This window comes from Cygnus olor, chromosome 8 (assembly GCF_009769625.2).
Source record: "Cygnus olor isolate bCygOlo1 chromosome 8, bCygOlo1.pri.v2, whole genome shotgun sequence".
Lineage (NCBI taxonomy): Eukaryota > Metazoa > Chordata > Aves > Anseriformes > Anatidae > Cygnus > Cygnus olor.
In genome coordinates, this window is record NC_049176.1 from 11049337 (window position 1) to 11070059 (window position 20723).

The following is a 20723-nucleotide window of genomic DNA, read 5'->3' on the forward strand; positions in this document are numbered from 1 at the left end:
ACAGCTGGCCACCGATGCGCCTGGTGCTGGGAAAATCGTTTGGACACCCAGTCCCCAGCATCCCTGAGAACCCCAAATTAGCATCAATGCATCCCCCCTGGTGTGATGGCTGTGGGGACGGGAGGGCTCAGAGCAGGGCTGTGGATGCAGTGATGCTCAGGGGAAGGGCTGGGCTTGCCCGGGCTATGGGCAGCAGCTGCCCATGGTCCAAGGCAGATCTGCAGGGGAAAATCACCTCTGCTCACTTATCCTGGGCACTATGCACCGTGGTTAAGTCTCTAATCCCACTGATGTACCAAAAGTGGCCAAGAAATGCTCTTGGTTTTGGTCTGACCTCCCAGGTAGTTCAATTCTGCCCCATACCCCAACAAAGCAGCGAGACCCAGGCACCAACAGCTCCTTTAGGTTAAGGAAAAATGAATCCTCATGGCAAGACCAAGCCCTGGCCACAAAACACTCCCCCATCCTGGGTTTGGGCGGTCCATGTGCCCCATGGATGCCAACCCGTATCCCTTAGCACAAATAAAAAGGAACGAGGTCCCGACGCTTGCAGCACACAGCCTTTGCTGGGGTTACAAACCAGCCTTCCTGCTCACAGCACAGCAAATATTGAAGTGCGTCTCCCCATCGCAAGCCGTGCAATTTGCCTCCCGCAGAGCAACGCCACTCTGCAAACCTCCAGGCATTACGGGAGCCGGGGCACAGAGACGCTCCTGGCGCAATGACGCTGGAAGCGGCGCTGAAATTAGGCTGGGAACAAAACCGGCACGGCTGCTTCCAGCCCATAAAATAAAACTCACAGAGCCCATTGCCACGAAGCTGGGGCCATGTGATGGCCTGCACCTCTCCTCCTGCTTCCCCACTTCGTCCCCATGTCACTGCCATGCCCTGCAGGCACAGCCCGGAGGCAGGAGGCACCGCAGGGCTTTGCTCTCTGCGACAGGTTGCATGAGCTGCCCGGAGATTGGGACAGAGCCCTTTGGGATGGGGACATCCCCTTGGCGCATGGGGACGTGTAACACACGCCTTATTTCCCATCTCCCAAGCCCTTTGGGATAGGACATCCCCTCTGCCCACTGGGACGTGTAACGCACACCTTATTTCCCATCTCCCACCCAAATGGGATGTGCTGACACCATCCCCATCATTCAGGATCTCAAAGCCTGTCAGGACAAGGAGCTGCCATCTCCAGCACCCCGTCCCCACGCCCAGACACCCCTAGAACACCCCAGCCTCGCCACTCACGTTGTACAGGACTGTGGTCCACCCTTCCATGGTGATGCACTGGAAGACGGTCAGCACAGCGAAGAGGATGTTGTCAAACTGCGTGATCCCGTCGTTGGGACCGATCCACTCCCGGCACTCGTAGCCCGGGGGGCAACCCTGCACCCCGCATGGGTGGGGGGGGTCCAGCTCCTCCAGCTCACCTGCGGGCACAGGGCAGAGCCAAAGGACGCGGCGGTAAGGGAGGAGAAGAGCACAAATGCAGGGGGGCTGGGGACAGAGCAGGGCACGACGAGGAACTGATGCACCCTGCGTGCAAGCAGGGGGCATATGTATTACATGGAGAAAACCTTTTTTTTTGGTTGTTTTTGCTTGTTTGTTTTGTTTTTTTGTTTGTTTGTTTTTTTGCATGCTCAGGATGCACAGAGCTGCCTTCCTCACCTGAATTGTTCGTGTAGCAGGCTCGGTGCAGCTTCCCGCTGTAGAACTCCAGGCCGATGATGGCAAACATGAGAATGGCGAAAAACAGCAGCAAGCCGATCTGGAGGAGAGGCACCATGGCCTTCATGATGGACTTCAGCACAATCTGCAGGCCTGGGAGGGAAAAGGAAGAGCCCAGCTCAGCTCAGCACACGCTATTCAGAACCAGGCACCCCAGCTCCCACCTTGCCAACAGCCTTTAGGGCAGGGTGAGCTCCCCAGCACCACCTGGGCATCACTGGAATAAACCCCACGACATCCCCAGAACCCCAAACTGCTTGCTTCCTGCAGCACATCACCCCTACGGTCCCCTCTGCAGGGCCCCGGGGAGGTGGTGGCAAAGCTCTGGGCATCCAGCTGAGCATCTCCTCGGGGCAATGCGAGCAGGTGCCCAAGGAGGGAAGCCACGGCAGCAGCCTACTTTCTTCATTTATCCCCGTTCCTGCAGAGGAAATCTTGCAAAAGGATGAAATCTCCCCTGAATCAAGTCCTGGAAGGATCCACCCACAGCCTTCTGGCCAGGGAGCAGGACCCCAGAGCTGGCAGGGGGCACCACGCCACCGGTGGGCCGGAGGGGACGTGCCACCTGGGGACACCGGCTGGTCACCTCCCATTGTCACCCGTCAGCTTCTTCCCCTCCCTTTCCCCAATTTCCACCCCACATCACCAAGGTGAAACAAGGTCCCCTCAGTCTGGAGGAGGCAGGGACGGGATGCGAGTGCCCTGGGAGGAGAACTGGAATTGTCTGACTTACTGGGAATGCCCGAGACGAGCTTCAGGGGCCTGAGGACGCGCACGGCGCGCAGGGTGCGCAGGTCCACGTGTGTGTTGAAGTGCGTCCCGGCCGTGGCGAGGATGCTGTGGGCAGACACGGAGAGAGAGGGGTTAGGGCCCCGTGGAGCGTTCCCCACCCAGGGAACGAGGTCCCACGGGCAGGACCCGGTGTGGGTGCAGGGATCCAGCACCTCCCAAAGCCCACGTGCTACCAACCCCCTTGGATGCCACAACAGGAGCTCGTGGGCTGCTGCGGCCCGCCAAAGCCCCCCAACCCTGGGAACCCCCAGCAATCCCCCCCCCCCCCATAGATAAATACATTCAAAAATATACAGCGATGAAAGTTTGATGACCTTGGAAGGCACAGGAAGGGCTCCAGAGGTTTTCTGTTAAAACACAGAAATTTCCCAATCTCTGGAAAACAAACTGGGGCAGAAGGGGGCCAGCGCGCACTGGGGCCAGCGGTGGAAATACCCGAGGTGCTCGCAGTGTAGGAGGAATCGGGGGGTTTGGTGACACTGACAGCACAAGACGGTGTCACCAGAGCTCACGGCCACCCATCCCACCCGGGCTGGGTGAGGAAGAGGAGGAGGAGAAGGCAGCAGGAGCAGGGGGAGGAGAGGAGGGGATGGGGAGGAGAGTGGGACAGAGGGCGGCAGCAACCTCGGGGCTGCTTGCAGCAATCCAAAAACCGAGGGAAATTGGGTCATTGTTCCACTAATCCATCTAATTACAGGCCAGAGCGGCTCTCTGGCGCGCTGAGCAATTAGCGCTCGCTCCCTGCCCCGCTCCCCGAGGCACGCAGGGCCCAGCGCCCCTCGGGAAGGCGGCTCGGTTTCCTGGCACCAGACCCTCCCAGCACCAAAGCAGGCTCTTACAGCCCGTTTCCGTGCCCTCCTCTTCCCCCCTCCCCATTTTACCAGGCTGGTTTTGTTTGCAGAAGGGCGGCACAGCCTGCCCCAGCCTCACCCCGACACCACCCAGGGCCCGATCCCAAGGGAGCCGAGGGCTTGCAGCCGCGGTGACACCTTCTGGCCAGGCCCCAGCCCCCGCTAAACGCTGACACGGGCGGGTGGGAGAGCCAAGAGGGGCTTACTGAAGTCAGGAGCACCCAGAAGGTCGGGAGAGCTGCTTTGTTAAATTGTCTGTAAGATTAAAATCAATAATCGATACAGCACGGCCGCTTGGCAGTGCAGTGGAGCGACAGGAGCGCGGGTGCTTTCATCTCTTTGGAGCAACCTGCGGTGACAGCGGGACAATCCAGCACTCCCCAAACACCAGTGGAAGGACACCCTGTGCCAAACAGCCCCCAGGACCTGCAGCTTTTGCTCCTTGTGTCTCTGCGTCCCAAAGGGATGAGGAAACGCATTTGCACCGAGCTGGTCCTACAGAGCCCAGAGGGAGCGATGGAGATGGAGCCATCCCAACCTCACCAGCACCTCCCCAGCTTCCAGCGCCAGCCAGACACCCCATGAGCTCGGACCAGCCCTGGCTGCAAAGTCCTCTGCTAACCCAGATTGCTTTGAAGGGCTCGGGAGCCTGTGCGAGGAGCCTCCAGGCAAGGTTCATGCGATTCCAGGGCAGCCCTCCGCCGCGCCCTAAATTCGCTGCTAAGAATGGGACTCCTCTGTGGAAAGGTGACGTGCTCCTTGTCCTTGCCGGGGGGACAGGGCACATCACGAGCTCTGCCACAAGGGGGGTCGGACAGATCCCCGAAGCGAGGTGGTGGCACTGCAGATGTTTCTCCCACCCACCAGCCGAACGATGACCCCACACATCCTTCCCACGAAGGAGGGCGCGCTGCTGGAGCTGCTGCTGGCCAACCCAGTGTCCCAGGGCACCCACACGGCCCAGAGCAGTGGCTCAGCCACCCAAGATTAATTTTAGACCACCTGAAGTGGCTGGAAAAAAACAAGCAAGCTTTCAGGCACGCAAACCTGGCTTCTGTCTGCTTTTTCCAAGCCCTTTGGTTGCTCTAATAAAACACATCACCTCTCCCGACGGCCAGGCTTCTGTACGCACAGACACCACTGCTAGTAGGATGCTCTGAACACCCTCCTGCTCTGGACACGGGCGTTTCTGGACATGGGCACCTGTTAATTGCTCATTAACCCTCCCAGGTGTGCTTTTTTGGCACAGCGTGACACACATCGCGCCGTGCGACCCACTTCTGCTCCAGGAAGGTGCGAGCTGGTTTCAGCACCATGCACATCGCTCGGGGAAAGACCTGGTTCTGAAACCACCCGGGGAAGGTCCAGCCTCCCCTCCTCCCCCCTTTAAATCTACTCCAGGGGCATTTTTAAAAGCTTCGTCAACTAAAACGAACTGAAATGAAATTGGAAATGAGCTTCAGCAGCCGAAATGTGAAAAACAAGGGAGAAAAATCGCTTCAGCACCAAGCCCGCTGGCGAGCATCAGCCCCGGGGCCGGGCAGCAGCATCCCCTTAGCACGTGCCCACGGATTTTGGCACATCGGGGTGTCTTGTGGCTTCCTGCAGAGAGGGGACGGCTCCGTGCCGATACGAGGAGGCAGCTCCGCTATCTGCAGAACAATTTCAATGCTCTCGAACGCTTTACAATATCCACGTCTGAGGTACTAATAATTATTCTTTATTTTTAGGCAAGGACCCAAACTAAAATTACATCTCGCCATCCAAGTTATCTGAAAAAGCTGCCAGATTGGGCTATAAAAATCCCAGTGATCTCATGCTTTTCATCATATGTACCGGAGGAAAAAAAAAAAAAAGAAAAAAAGAAAAAAAAGTGAAGGCGTTTTTATAGGTCACCCAGGCAAAGGGGCGAGCTCTACTTCTTCGGAGGGAAGGAAGAAGAGATTCAGGTGGAGAAAGGAGCAGAGAGGATCCACTGGAAGGATGCAAATAAGAGGAGGCAGGATGGGAAATATATGCTAATCCACAGAGTATCATCGAATAGTGAGCAATCAGCAGCAGACAAACACATGCTTAGGAGAAAATAAATAAATAATAAAAAATTATAAACGGAGCCGGGACGTGCTCCTTTTATTTACGTGCAGCCCCTGGAGCGAGCAGCAAGCTCCGGGGACACCTTGGGGCTGCAGCCCTTGTCGTTGGGGGGGGGTGGAAATCACATCCCAAGTTCCCGATGGGCAGCTCTGTCCTTCGGTACCCAGCTGATGCATATCCCAAAGCTGTTTTCCCAACCAAATGCTGACCCCCAAAGCAGACGGCTCCGTCCCCCCTCGCCAAACCGAGCGCCCCCCAGCGATGCCCACCCGGGCCCTGCATGGGGCTGGAGGTGCCAGCGAGCTGCCAGAGCCATCCCAGCTCCGAATCTGGGCCAGGCAGGGTGCTGGCTGGCACACAAATTAATATTTATAATTAAGTGGAAAGGCCCCTCAAGGCCTGAACCGCCACCTGACTCCGTGAGGGAGACTAGTGCGTAATTAATAGACTGGTCAAACGGCTCACGGAAGGGAAGTTACACGAGGATTTTACCCCATTCTTCCCCTTTTTGGCCACTGGATCAAACCCTTCTCTGCAGATATCGTTGTGACCGGCACTGGTTACGCAGACGAACGCGCCCCAGCAGCCCTGCCGTGCTCCGGGTGGCTCTGCAAGCAATGACCCCGCTCACACCAATATTCCCAAAAAGGGATGGATCCATCGAGGGGACACAAGCCAGCCCCACGCCCTGCCCGCAGCATGGTTTGGAGTGACCTGAAAGACACCTTTTTTTATTCCCTTGTTCTTTCTAGGTTTTGGGGCCGCAACACAAGTGGATTGCAGGGCTGCAAAGCTGCCGGTCCTAATAGCACCAGGGGAACGATGTCCCCGGGGACAGGGGAAGGACTCACCACCTGTACAGTGGCTCCTGGGGTGGGGAAGGACGGGGTGAAGGTGCATGAGTGGCACATGGGATGGATCCTGCACCCGGGGAACGCAGCAGCACGGCTCCCTACATTGAGCATCTCCCCCTGGGCATTAGGAGCCCAGACCCTTTAGGGTTTAGAAATTAGGGTCTTTCTCTAGGAGGATGATTTTGGACCTCCTGTGATCAAGGCTGAAGCACCCCCTCTGGGAAGGGGACACAGCCACATGGTCATCAAGCCAAGTCATGGCAAATAAATAAAACCGCAACAAAACGGTGCTTTGCTCCAGGAAACCCTGAGCTGAAAATGGTGAGGGTGCAGAGCATCGGGGTTAGCAGCTCTGGCTCCTAAACTGGCCGTGCAGAAAGACGGGGGGATTTTTGTGCCCCCCAACCCCATCCCACGGCTCTGCCTGCCCAGGGGCCGCCCCAAGCCCCCCAGCCCTAACGCGCCCCCTGCGCCTGGACGCTCCCTGTCCCTGCCCTTTGTGCGAGGTGCCGGTGGCAGGCACGTCCCGTTGCCATGGCATATGGCACATGAATCATTCACAAAGCTCAGGAATTAATTATTCATCCCAACGAAAGACCAAACACTTTTACTAATTGTCCTGGAAGGGAAGAGCAGGGGAGAGGGGTGAGAGGTGGGGGAGACACCACAGTGGAGACTGGCTCCATCCTTGGAAAAAAAAAAAAAAAAAAAAAAAAAAAAGGAGGATAACCAAGGTGGCCATCCCAAAATCCCGTGCCCCTTTGCTGATGATGACAAGCCCCAAGCTGACTTGCCCTAATCTTCATCGGGGCTGGGACATCCAGGCTTTGTCTGATGGCACACGCTGCGGCCACCCTGCCTCCCCTTGGCCGTGCTCCACACCACAAAACACCCGTGTGGAAACCTCCGTGCCCGAGGGGGTGACAAAAGGCACCCAGCTCTTCCTTCTATCAACCCAGGCATTTATCCCCTCTGCATTCAGCAGGGATAGCCGCCAGGACACTGGGCTGGCACAGCCCAAAGACGAGCTTCCCCAACCCTCCGCGATACAAAGGGAGGAGCAGGAAGGGACAGCACGTGCTGGAAAGCAGAGCAACCCCCCGACAAGTAGTAACAGCAGTCACAATGAAGAGAAAACCTTTTGTGCCAGCATCTGGCCTTCTCACAACTTCACAAGGGCCTTTTGATTTCGGTTTTCCTTTTTCCCCTGTCGTTGGAAGTGTTCCCCCACCCCTTCATCTCACATGTGGCGCCTTATTGTATTGCTGCTGCGACCAGAAGAGCCAGCACACAAGGCAAAGCACACGCCTGCCTGGGAGCTTTCAGAGTGAAATTAACCCTTCTTTTCCACTATCTCCTTCCCGTCCAGTGCAGGACAAGGCTGGCTGTTTTCGGGTTGGGGTTTTCTATTCATTACACTACTTCCAGACCCAGCCCTTGCCCAGGGAGCTGATGCTCCCATCGCAGACGCTCCATTAAGCTCCAACCTCTCCCTCTTAGGAACCACTGGTTAAGAAGTGCCAATGGTCCACCAGCCCTTTCTGGCCATTTCTGAGCAGTTTTCCCCTTCTAGGTCCAGGAAATGCCACACCGAGCAGGTCCCGAGCTCAGCTTTGGTGCCTGACCAGGCCTGGCTCACGCAGGGCGAGCATCCCCGTCCCCATCGTGGTTCTGCCCCAGAACCCGTGAAGGCAGCTCATTGCACATTTTCCGAGAAAAGTATTTTTGGCCAGGGGAGAACAGGCTGTTTTTCAGGCAGCGATGATGATTTGGAAACCAGAGGTTATAAACAGAGCAGGTTTATAAGCGTGCCTATTAGTTCCCCAGTGGAAGCTTTAGCATTAGGGAGTTTTGGGTGGGCGTTGATTTCCACCGAGATGAAAAACCTGGGTTTATTGACATACGAAGCAAACACCAGTTGAACCCGAGGTGCCATCCATCCCTGCGCAGGGTCCCAGGAGGCCGCTCATTTAGCAGCCCCTCGTTGGGGTAATTTGGGCCCCCATGGGAACCCCAACGTGGCGGCTGGGCCGTGACGCCAGCAGCACGAGGCACCTCTCCAACCAGACACATGGCGAAATAAACCCAGGCAGGGAGTGTCACCCACGGAGGGACGGGACAAGGGCCAGCAAGCGTGATGCTGGGTCTACCAGGACAGATCCTGCTCCCGTGGATGCCCGCCCTGTTGCTTCAGCATCCTGAACCACTCAGCACCCCCCGAGGTCCCTGATGTGCACAACACCCTCTCCACTGCAGACACCTTTGAGCATCCCGGAGGCCATCAGCTTTCATGAACCCAAAGCCCTCTGTCCAGACCCACACGAACCAAATTTCGGGCCACAAACACCATCTCCAGACCCCGCGCAGAGATCCCATTTGCACCCAGTGCACGCCTCCCCCATGGGCTGCCCGCAGGCCGCCTGCCAGCCCAGCGGCACTCGCTGGAGAAATTCACCCAAAATTCGGGGGACCCAACACACGCACGAGTCCCTGGTGCGGGGAGGCACCACCACCGCTTCTGCTCGCACCTCTCCAAGCGCAAGCGACACAGCGGGGAGAGCTTTTTCCATCTGCTGAGGCACAAATTGGGATGCCAGGAGGGGAAGGAACAGCCCCTCTGTGCCTCAGAAGCGTGCCGGGGGGGTTTTGGCACCTCTGGGCACACCAGCAGCCCGTCACGGGCAATCGGTTCCCTGGCACGGGGCCCGGTGCGGGAGGGAGCTGGCGGGTGAGTAATTGCTGAGCGCTGACTCAGCACCGGCTCGGCCACAGCCAGCCCGCCCCGACCTGCAGGAGAGGTCCCCGTCGGTCCCGTCCCCACCCCCGAACACAGCGTTTCCCCTTGGCTCTGAGCCCCAAAGGATGCCCAGCTGGGCCAGCCTGCAGCCCGCGGGCATTCCCCGTCACCGCTTTGCTGCTTCGGGTGGATGCAGCCCCGCGCCGCGGCTCGTCCCCCGGTCCCTGCGTCACCCTGCTGTCCCCAGAGGTGCCACCAGAAGGGCCTGGCCCTGGCTCAGCTCCTTGCCCGTGGCCACACCAGGATGCTCCTCCCGACCAGCACCTCTCCACCCTGGGCACGCAGCGCCCATCGCCGCACCCCACGGCAGCGCCACGCTCAGTGTCCCCTCCAAACCCCTCCTGCCACGTCCCACACGGTGCCACCACGCAGGAGCAGGCCGCAGGCCAGAAGACAGGGCTCTGGAGCTTGGCAGAGCCCCTGGGTACAACGCCTGGCTGCCGTGCCTCAGTTTCCCTCCGTCACCCTGAGGCACTTCTGCTCGAGCCTTTTGCCACCACCAGCGAGCACAAACCCAAACGTAGCCGCCCGCTCCTTTCTGTGCCACCAGCACAGCTCGTCACGGCCCAAGCAGGGCTCGAATCTGGGCCACGTCCCCAGCAGGTGACACGAGCAGTGACACAACCGGCACCCGCCACGCGTCGCGCTCTGCCACCCCCAGCACTGCTGCCGGGAGCAAGCATCACCTGCAGGACTCCACCAAGACCTCTGTCCCAAGCCCTGGGCACTGGGCTGGGAAGCACCTGGGGGAGCAGAAGAGCTTTTCTCCCTTCCCTCCTGGTGTCTGGCCCATATGGCACTCAGTTGTTCCCCAGCCCACACTCCATCCTCCTCCTCCTGCCCCACAAACATCACCAAAACTCACCCCGTGCCCAGCTGGGCGGCAGAGCACGATGCTCGTTGGGTGCTGGTGGCGAAACACCATCAAAACCAGCAAAGCGTGGCCCTGCCCTGTGTCCTGGAGCTCGTGGCACCACCAGGACATGTCCCCGCGCCGCCCGACTCACCCGCTGAGGACCACGATGAAGTCCATCACATTCCAGCCATTGCGCAGGTAGGAGCCCTTGTGGAACACGAAGCCCAGAGCCACAATCTTAATCCCAGCCTCGAAGCAGAAAATCCCGATGAAGTACGGCTCCGTCTTCTCCTGCCGGAGGGAAACGGGGAGGTCACAGTGAGGTGGGAGGACACGGGGCAAAGAGTGCCGGCCATTTCACGTGGGGTGGCTTCACCTTGCATCGTGCCCCATCCCACCTTCCCCAGTCCCATCCCACCTTCCCCAGTCCCTTCCTTCCTCCCCGGGAGCTCTCCCAGCCCTTCCTCAGCCAGCACCAACCTTGGAAACCCAAAGTTTGGAAACCCAAGGCGGGGGCTGTGACCCACTCAAGCTGCTCATCCTCCCCCCACGCCCCACTTTTTAGGATTTTTAAACCTTCCCGGCCCCTCTCCATGGAGGACGAGGTTGGTGGGGTCCCCTCCTGCCCAACCACCCAAAAAACCAGCCGAAATCAGCAGGGGGCAGAGGGTGCCCTCGGCCGGCACTGACCAGTCTCCGCGACATGGGTGTCTTGTCGTCCTCGGGGAGGTGCTGCTCCAGGGCCAGCACGATGCAGTTGGCGATGATGGTGGCCAGGATCATATACTCGAAGGGCGTGAAGGGGAGTCAAGGAGCAGAGGAGAGGTGGATGGAGTTCCTACCACCCTTTTATCCCCAAAAAGCATGCACAGAGCCCAGCTTTCGCCCCCAGGCAGGAGGGAGAAGCCGCCCTCCGCTCTGTTTGCCAAAAAGAGGGGCGATGAGGGAACCAGGAGCCCCCAGGACCTTCCCTGGTGGAGATGTGCTGAGCCTCACCGCCCCCTCCCGAGGTGGGGGGACATCTAACCAAGCAGATCTGCTGGGCTGGGAATGAGATGGTGCTGGTGGTGGGAACAAAAAGGACGGACAGGGGCATGAAGACAGGCTGGGCTTCACCTGGAAAAGGGTTTGGGGCTCTTCTTTGTAGGGCCAGGCACGGCACCAGGCTGTGCATTTGCCACCAACGATCACCCTTTGGAAAGACCACAAGTGCCTCATCAGCAGGATGTGCTTAGACCCTTGCCAGCATCCCAAATCCCAGGCCAGACCTGGGGCTCACGGCAGGTCACGGCACAGCAGTGGTGACCACCGAGCACCAAAACCCCCTCGCACCTTGCCAAAACCCCGCAGCCACGTGGGCGCCGTCACCGGTTGCAGCGGGACGGGCACCGGAGCAGAATCGCTGCCAGGAGGGGCAGCCAACCAAAGCTTGCAGGAGCTGGAATTTATTTAGGGAGAGGAGCCAGAACAGATTCAGCCAACGCGTTTAAAAGGCCACTCAGGGAAATTAATAGCTGGGGAGGTAAAAGCAAACTAGGAGAGACCTCTGCAGCACACGGGTCCCGTGCAGAGGGACCGGACACGCACAGTGAGCATCTCCCCGTGCTCAGCCAGCTCAGACCCAAGTTCTCCCAGTGTGGGACAGCCGGGGCCATGGCACCATGCCCTACAACTCCTGACGTGCTGGGTTTGGGGAGCCCGAGGGGAAAAAAAGCCTCCCCCAGGGCCAGCAGGAACAGCTGCCCAAAGTAGAGGGAAAATATCCACACACCCGCAAGTGTCCTCCCGGCTCGGGGCCGGACAGCGCTCGGTCACATCATTTCCTCTCTCATTAAGCATTAATGACCTGACCTTCCAGCCACCCAAACCACAGAGCACCTCCCTCCCAGCCCAGCACCGAAAGCCCATCTCCCTCCAGCCTTCTCCTCCTCCTTCGTCTGGCTTCTCCGGGAGGATCATTAGGGAGCCGATAAAAATAGGTTCCCTTATTGATTTATCTCCTTTATCCACGCTCTCGCCCCTGAATAGTTGACTCGTTTCCTTAGCAACTCTGCTAATCCCCCCGCACGCCTGCAGCCCGGTGTGTTCGGGGCGGGGAAGGTGCCCCGAGGCCGTGCTGTCCCCAACCCGTGTCCCCACCGGCGGCGGCGATGCCGTGGTGGAGATGCTGAGCTCGCCCTGCTGTCCCCACCCAGCAGGTATTGCTCACGTGGAGACCTTACACAGCTCCCAGCTGGAATTTGTGACGCTGGTGGCACGTTGGTGAGACCTCGCCGAGCAGCTGGGTGGGCTGTAAACCCCTCCCCGGGCCTGGGTGAGGTTTGGGAGCCGCAGGGAGCTCTCCTCGCCTCCCCTGCCAGCAGGAGCAGCTTGGTGCTCGTGCTTTTCCCCGCTTTCGAGGCCAGTAGGGGTGGAAGGAGCAGAGAGGAGCCTCCTGGGCATCTCCAAGGATCCAGCCTCCAAAGTGCAGGAGCGATTTCACCCCTCCAGCATCCCCCAACCCACCTCCTATAAACCAAAGCCTCCATTCCCCACCGATCCCCAAATTTCCCCCAGGACCTGCTCCCCTGCAGGGCTTTCCTTGCTCCCCAGCTGTGAACACGATGGAGCTTCAGCTCCTACACCGTCAGGGGGCTTCACCCCGTTGGCACCAAGCTGCCACCCCACCCAGACCTGCTCCACCGCTACCAGGAGCCGTCCCCACCGGGCGCCTTTTGGGTGTCCCCATCCCCACACCACGCTCCTGGACAGCCCAAAATCCACACCCACGGGTGGTGCCGCTTCTGCCTGTAGGACACGGAGGCCTGGTCCCCACCCAGGACCCTCCTGAAGGCTGAGCCCAGCAGGACACGGCCGGGCCGGAGCTGCCCGCACCGACGTGGGCGCGGGCGCCTGCCTGCCACGTGCAGCCAGCTCCGGGGAGAAGTCTTCTCCTCAGAACTGGAAACCAAACCTTTTTTTTTTTTTTTTCCCACCCCACTCCTTTTTTTTTTTTTTTTTAAACAAAAAAGAACCGCATCATGTGATTTTCCTGCCTTAACATCAGTTTTTTAACTTTGGTCGCCGCAGCAACGGGATGCAACTTGGCGTCGCCATGACAACAGCTGCCTCTGCTCGAATTCGCCATCTGACGGGCGGCCGCGCTCCAGCCCCGGCTGTCAGAGACGGCCCTGCCGCTGCACCCACCCGCCCCTCCCCGAAAGACAACGCGTTAAAAACCCCCATGGATGAATGAAGGGCCCAAAAAAAAGGGCCCCGGAGGAGAGGAGATGCTCCTGGGTAGCGCCAGGAGGTGCCCAAGGGCGGCACGGCGCGGTGGAGCTCTTCCCGCAGGGAAATGGTGGCGGGGGGAAGGCGATGGGGACAAAGAGGCCACCGATGTCCCCAAGGGACAGTGCCCAAGAGGCTCATGTGGGGGTACCCGCTCGCCCCAAATCGCTGCCATTTGGCACACGCATCCCTCGCGGTGGCCACCAAGAGCAGCCACGGGCACAGGCAGGTCGCCGTGGGGAAGGAGCGGCGTGGGCGCAGAGGAAGATGATGAGGAAGGCTTGCCAAGGGGTGCTGGAGCCAGAGATGGCACCCCCCGTCATCTGACCCTCCTGGGGAGGGAGAGGGATCTTGTCCAGGTCAAATGCGATTAAGCGGCTGAAGGACGGAGCAGATAGAGGAGCTGCAGCCCATCTCGCGCGCTAACTGAATTGCAGCTCTCCAGGCAGGCAAACAAATGAAATCAGGGCTAAGGGCCTGGCCGGCAGAGCGGGGCTTTGTTTCGGGAGGAGAGGAGAAGCGAGGAGGAGATGTTCCCACAGCCAAAGCAGCGGCTGCCTCGCGTTTTGAGCGTGAGCAGAGAAAAGAGCAGCTCCAGCAGAGGTAGCAAGCCGGGCTTTCGGCAAAGACTCGCTCTTCCCCACGGAGCTGAATCCCAGCCCCGGTTCATCGTATTTCTCCTCCTTCCCCTCCATGCATCATCCCTATTTACACCGGGAAGCCAAACTGCAGAGGCTGCTGGTTATAATTATACAGTTACCCAGCAGATACCCAGGCCTGAATCACCGGTTATTTTTAGCCCTATTACCTAGTCAACTCGAGCTGGATGAAGAAGAGCCTCCACTCCTCCCCTCGCTCCATCCCGGCCCCAGGTGCCGCGGGCCAGATGCGCACAAATTCCCCCGGCCCTGCCGAAAGGCTTCCGAGGAGGAGAGCGGCTCACAGGGCCACCAGTACCGACACCAGCCCGGCCACAGCGCTTCCACCCACGGAGACCTTGCCACGAGGCTGGCGTGGCCCAAAGCCCTGAGCTTTTGGGCACAGGGCATTTTGGCAATGCCCAGCATTTTGGGCACCGCGCTGTAGCGCAAAGTGAGGTGGCACCGAGGTCCTCTCCACCAGGCACAACCACTGAGCCTCAGGAGAGGTTTCTGCCTTTCCCAGCAGAAATGAACACCTTCTGAAGGCCCCTTTTTCCCAGCATTTCACGCAACGGGTACAAACTCATCACCAAAAAGCCCTGCCCTCGGGAGCTCGAAGGGAAGAGCCGCCGTGCCGCGCTGCAAGCCCCAGGGTGGGCGACTCGCTCGGAGCGAGCTGGCAGCCACACGGGGCAGTGGGGAACGGCCACGGGGGCTCAGCTCCGCACACTCGCCCAGGAATATGTCACTTCTTTTAGGGAAAAAAAAAAAAAAAGAGCCAATCTCCCTCCTGCCACGCAAATGCCATGGAAGGATAACGCCGAGGGGTTTTTGCAGCGTGGCGGCCGAGCGCCAGGCTCCAGGAGAACGCGGCAGACGAGCTGTGGTGCCGCACCACGCCAGCACGGGACCCCGGCCCGCAGCAGCGCTTGGAAGCAAAGCTGAGCAGCGAGGGCCCTCCCACACCGCGCTGGAAAAGCACATGAATAATTTGGCATATTCTGGAAAACAAGCCCCGCCGGCCCGGCGAACGCCCTGCAGTGCTCTGAGCGGAGCTGCCGCCTGGCTGAGCCTGCCTACCCATGCCGCTGCACCGCCGCTCCCAGGGCATGATTTGGGGACGGTGCAGGGGGTCTTGGCAAAGCTGCCCCCCACCCCGGGGGGCCCCTGCACCCCCAGCACGTAGCCAGCCCCCCGAGCATCCTCTGCAGCTGCCTGGGCAGGACTTGGAGGCGGCGATGCACCAGCACGCCGTGGGGGTCATCTCCCCAGCAATGCTTAGCGCCAGGGGTGGCACGTCCCGCGGCACCGAGGGTGTCCCCAAGGCACATGTTGCACCAAATAAAGCCGTTTCTGCTCGGCGCCAGGGCAGGTGCCTCCATCCCGCGCCCGGCGGAGGAGCCAGCAAGTTAACCAACAAGTTGCAGGGAGAGCAAGCGCCAGCAAGAGCCGCACGTAATCACCACTGCAGAAAACGCTACGGGGAGGGTCCTACGGGAAAAACGTGGCCACGGGGAAGTTTGCGGGCTTGTGTCCTCGGCGAGGAGGGGACCCGAGGGGCAGGGGGGTGCCGAGCACAGGTTCGATGGAGAGGAGCATGCTGCGGTGCTGGGCACCAGCCATGGTGCCCGGGGGTACCCATAGGGAGGGCGGGAGGGAAAAGAAGCTCATGGGGGTAGGTGAAAGGATGGGGGAGCTGGGGGGACCCGCGTCCTCCACCCATTGTGGATTCCTGGGATGAACCACGGTCCCCAGAGCAGATCCCAGAGGCCGTGGGGAGAAGCAGGAGGCAGGTAGAGGGGCTGGCATCTTTCTGTGCCCCAGGGAGGGGGCAGCTGGTTCCCAGGGGAGTGGGATGGAGGCTGCGGGGCGAGGACAGCCATGCCCCTGCCAGGGGTGAGCAGGCACACGCAGGTAACCGCGGGGGGACAGGGAAGCCACCACCCTGCAGGCTGGGGGGCTCGCAGAGGTCTGTCCCCAGCAGGATGGGTGGCTCTGGGTGGGGTGGCAGAACTCCAGAGAGACACCGAGGCGCAGAGGAGAGGCTGTGACCCCACAGCCACACACACCCGTGCCCGAGGAAAGGTACCCCGAAACGCACAGCACCAAAACCGCATCGGAGAGCCCCTCGCCAGCACAGGGGGGCTTCCAAGTTCAAGCCCCACGAGGGGCTGGGGTCACCTGGCGGGGGGAGAAGGGACTCGGCTCCCCAGCATGCGCCGAGCAGAGGAGCAAGGGAGGGGAAGCAGCAGCAGCAGGGCGAGAAGCATCCCTGGGGATGGGGTGCCAGGGCACCCCTCTCCGCGCGCCGAAGGAGAGCAGAAGGCAGGCGCTTACCTGCCAGCTAGTGCCACTCGCACGTGTCCTGGGAGGCCATCGAGGCAAATCCGGGCACGGGGGAGCAAGGGGGGGGCTCGCAAGGGGGGGCGCAGAAAGGATATGGCCAGTCGATGAGCTTCTTGGCGTATTTCCTGACTATGTTCTCTTCCCCAAAGAGGAACAAGGATCTGTTGACGGTGAAGCAATTCTGCCGGACGGGGATGGGGTTGTACAGAGCCATAGTCCGGGCTCGCTGCGCTTTGGTTTGCTTGAAGGCTCCCGGGGTCCCTCCCGCAGGGGCAGGAGCTCCTTGCCGGCTCCGGTTCTGCTCGGAGCCCCCATCTCCAGAGCCAAGCCTGCCGGCCACCGCCTCCCCGAAGCGAGCCATCCTGGAAGAAAACGCACAGGTGAGCCGAAGCAGCACGGCCGAGGCAGCGGGGGAGAAGAGGGAGGGAGGAGGGTGTGTGGGGGGGCTGCGGGGCCCCCTCCTCCTCCTCCTCTCCGGGTGATGCTCAGCTCTGTCGCTCCTCCATCCCTCTGAGCGAGCCGAGACCCGCGTGGGGAGGGAGAGGCAGCGCCGGGCTCAGCACCCGCGGCACGGTGGGACCCCGAGCTGGGGGGGGGGGGGAACACAGCGGGGAGCCCCCGGGGCACGGCGGAGGCTGCGGCGCTCCGTCCCTAAGCAGCCCCCGCGCCTTCCGCCGCGATGCGAGGGGTTAAAAGCAGCCACATCCTTCCCAGCACCCTGCCCCAGCACCCAAACCAGCCTCTTCCCTGCCCCTCCTGCCCCGCCAGGCGAGGGCTGCGCCCCGAGCCCCTCCGTCCGCCCGCCGCGGCTCGGCACAGCACCCGGCACAGCAGCGCAGGGGAGGCCGGGGGAACAGGTTGCAGCGCGGTCCAGCCTAGTTGGAGCCAAGCAGCCAACTTCCCCCCGCCGGCTCCATCTTCGGCAGCCCCCGGGAGCCCCCTGGGCGGCCCCGCTCGCCGGGCCTCGCAGCGGGGCCCGCAGCCGCCGCAGGGATGCTCGAGCCTTGGGCTGCCAGGGCACGAGCACGCAGGCACCGGCGGCTTCCCGCAGGAGCCGGCCACGAAATCGAAGGCTGCCGCGCCTCTGCAGCTCGGGGCTGGCTTTGCTTTAATGAAGTCGGCTGCAACACACACACACACACACGCACGCACACACGCAGGCGGGCGCGCACAACACGCGTGCACGCACGCCCGGCTCGCTCGCTCCATCCAGTGCATTCTTTTGGCAAGCACGGGAGCCGCTGCGAAAAGGAAAGGCAGCGGCGAGGGGAGGGTCTGAAGGGAACAAAGGCGCCGGGTGAGCCCCCCCTGCAACGAGCAGTCGCGGCTGCAGAGGGTTTTCCAGCACACGGGCGAGCGGCTGCTGATGGAGACGGGGCTGGCGGGGGGGGTGCAGAGGGGGCTCTGCTTTCCCCCCCTCTCTGCTTGCAGGTTGGGGTGGCGAGAGGCTCACCCCATCTCAGCCTGCACTGAGCTTCTCTCCAGGCACATGCACGGCCCCTGGGAAACCTGGGGGCTCCCCCCTGGACTGCCCTGGTGCCCAGGGAGAGCCCTCCTCTAGATCAGGCTCCTTCACCCCCCCTCCCCAAATACACCCCGTGCTGTTTTATTTTTGACACTCGACATCGGCCAGGAGCAGCAGCCCACTGCGGAGGTGTAAAGGGGCTGTGGCTGCCCCCACCCACCCCATCCTGCTGGCGCACACAGCTACCAGGGTGGGGGACCCCACATCCACCCCACCCCAGGGCTCTGTCCTCACCACTCACACCCGCGCATCCCCCAAGCGATGCTCACGACATCACCCGTCCCTCCTGCTGCACCCACAGGGCTCCCCGCGACCTTGCCCCCGCTGCCAGCCGTTCCCCTCCCATGGGGACAGGACCCACAGCTCCATACACAGCCACGCGATGCCCCACGGCCCCACCGGGCTCTTCCCCCAGCTCTAGCACCCTGCTTCACAAACGTGGCAGTGGCTGCTCGGTCCCTTTCCCCCACAGCTGGGAAAAACCCAAAATGAAATAAAATATGCCCTTAATCAGGTAATCAGCCCTCGTTAGCCCAGCTGGGCGAGGGCTGCACGGAGGGTGCAGCCCAACAGCACCTCGGCACAGACACCCCCACCTCCAGGCACCACCACGGGGCTGGCTTTTTGGTCCAAAAGAGGAGCGTTTAGCCAAAAGGCCATGGGATCGCTGCCCCAGCCTCAGATAGAGCCCCCAGAGCCCACCAGCTCTCCAAAACACCCTCCTGCTGCGCCCTGCACCCGCTTCGCTCCCACACAAGCGGCGAGGCCCCCCCCGGCTTTGCCACCACCACATCACAGCAAGGAGCAGAGCACCCAGGGCAGCCCCCTCCCAAAAGGCTGGGGTTTCATCCCGCTGCTGCTGGGGGAGGCCACCCCACCACCAACTACTTACAACGCCACTGATCCACCCCAAAATGCTGCCCTAACCAAACCGGGTACAATTTGGGGAGCGTTCCAGGGAGCATTCCCTTCGCTGCCTCCCCACCACCGGTGTGACGTTAGGATCGTGCCACCTCTCAGCCCTTTAAGCCGTTGTTAATTAAGCCCAGGGTCGTGCTGATTGCCCCGAGCAGATCCTCAGCCCTGCAGAGCCCCCACCTGGGCTGACCCCTGGGTCCCCAAACCTCCTGTGCCACCAGGGTGGGTACCCAGAGGCTGAGGATGGAAAAGGTTGGACCCCACAATCCTTCCTGGCTCAGAGGTGCTGTGACAGCCTCGCTGCTTTTCCTCTGCCCCCCCCCCCCCGTGAGCACAGGCACCCCCTTACCTGGGCACCTCTGCCCCGAGCTGGGTTTGGTCTCCTCCCTGCTCTGCGCTCGCCGCTGCAGGATGACCCCGCTGGGAGCCTCTCTCCCACTCAGTCGGTGCTAAAGGATGGGATATTTATGAGAAAGCAGCTCCTTAAGCGAAGATTGAAAGCGCAAAAAAAAGAAGTCCTGGCTGTGCCAAGAGGCGCAGGCTCCGCTTCCCAGGATGTTTATTGCCATCCTCGTCTTGACCCTCACCCCGGGATCTGTGAGTCAGGGAGAAGCGTGCCTGATGCCTACGTGATTCAACATGGCACGGAGCTTCGCAGCCAGCTCGGTGGCGGAGCTTTGCGCTGGGTTTTATTATTATTATTATTATTATTATTTTTTGTGAACGAAGGAAATCCAAGAAGACAGGGCAACGGGGGGGCGCCGGGACAGGAAGGAGCCTGGTTAAGACTTCCAGAGGAAGGCTAACTCCCCTCCCCACGCAATGGCAAGATGAAACCCAAGCTTTTTCCTCGTTTTTCTACCCCAGCAGCACACCGAGGGCTGGGGTCTCCGGTCCCCGCAGCCCCTCGCAGGGGACCCCCCAGCCCCGGAGCCCCCCGGTGCTTGCAGCGCGGCGATGCCCCGAGCGGCTCCGCGATGCTGCGGCCCCTGCCCGCTCCGGCACCGCCATCTAGCGGCTGCTGGCCTCGCCCTGCAGCCCAGCTGAGAAAAAAAAAATACAGAAAAAAAAATCAAACAGGAGCGTGCCGTGCTCCCACCGCAACCCCTCGCTCGCTGCTTGCCTTGCAGAGGGCACCGGCACCCTTATGGCACAGCCTCCAGCTCCTGGGAACCCCAGGGGACCCTGCCTGTCCCACCCGCCTGCTGCCACCCAAAATTGGGGCAGAATTGTTAAACGCATCCCGTTTGCTCAGCACACCCAAAATGACACATGAGACCCCTCATCTCGGGGTCAGGTCCCTCACGCACACAGGGCACAGCTCCGTTTCGGTGACCGATGCTCCCGGCGGCTCTTATGGGCTGCACTTGGATTAGAAAGTGTCTTTTGGCATCATGATTCATTTTTTAATTTTTTTTTTTTTAAGTAAGGCTTCAACTGTGCAGAAAGGGGGAAAAAAATAGGCTGAAATGAGAATCGTCTACATCGCTCTGGCCCCATTTCAAATTGGGACTGGGTAGCTCTGACTCAGAAGCGTGTTTATGACCACGCAGGACTGGAAGTTTTTTCCAGGAACAGATTCATTACCTGCAGGGTTCGGAAGAAATGTTTCTCCCGCTCCCTGCCAGCACAGCTCCCCCACGGGCAGTGGGGCTGGGATGCTGGTGGAGAAGGGCCAAGCAGATCTGGGGTGGCATCTCGGGGTGGCATCTCGGGGGACCCCACAGCCCCGTCCTGCTCACGATCCCTCACTGGTGCCATGGCACAACACGCCCTGCGCTCCAACACCACGTCCTCACCTTTCCACAAGTGTTTCCCTAAGAGGATCCATCCCAGAGCGACTTCAGCCCCATTTCTGAAAACATTTACCACTCTGCAGCCGACAAGCAAAGCGCAACACATCCCAAATCCACGTTGGGATGCCAGGACCGATGGCACATCTTCACCACCTGTTTTCGGGGCGCTCTGGGCAGAGCGTGGATGAGCGCCCACGCGTCTCCAGCCCTTTTCCTCCTCCCCTCTCCCCGCGCTTGCGCGCACGCACAGATACTTCC

General features: G+C 60.6%; 1 protein-coding gene across 14 annotated transcripts in view; it reads right to left on the reverse strand.

Moving 5' to 3' along the window:
- CACNA1E (calcium voltage-gated channel subunit alpha1 E) overlaps positions 1-20723 on the reverse strand; it is a 112780-nt gene that overhangs the window by 57328 nt on the left and 34729 nt on the right. For all 14 annotated transcript variants that reach the window (XM_040566371.1, XM_040566370.1, XM_040566368.1 and 11 more), the window contains exons 3-8: positions 16322-16588; positions 10660-10765; positions 10121-10260; positions 2459-2562; positions 1666-1818; positions 1246-1427 (exon numbers count right to left, since the gene is read on the reverse strand). In XM_040566371.1, coding sequence (XP_040422305.1) covers positions 1246-1427; positions 1666-1818; positions 2459-2562; positions 10121-10260; positions 10660-10765; positions 16322-16588 — 952 coding nt within the window. The remainder of the gene's footprint in view (positions 1-1245; positions 1428-1665; positions 1819-2458; positions 2563-10120; positions 10261-10659; positions 10766-16321; positions 16589-20723) is intronic.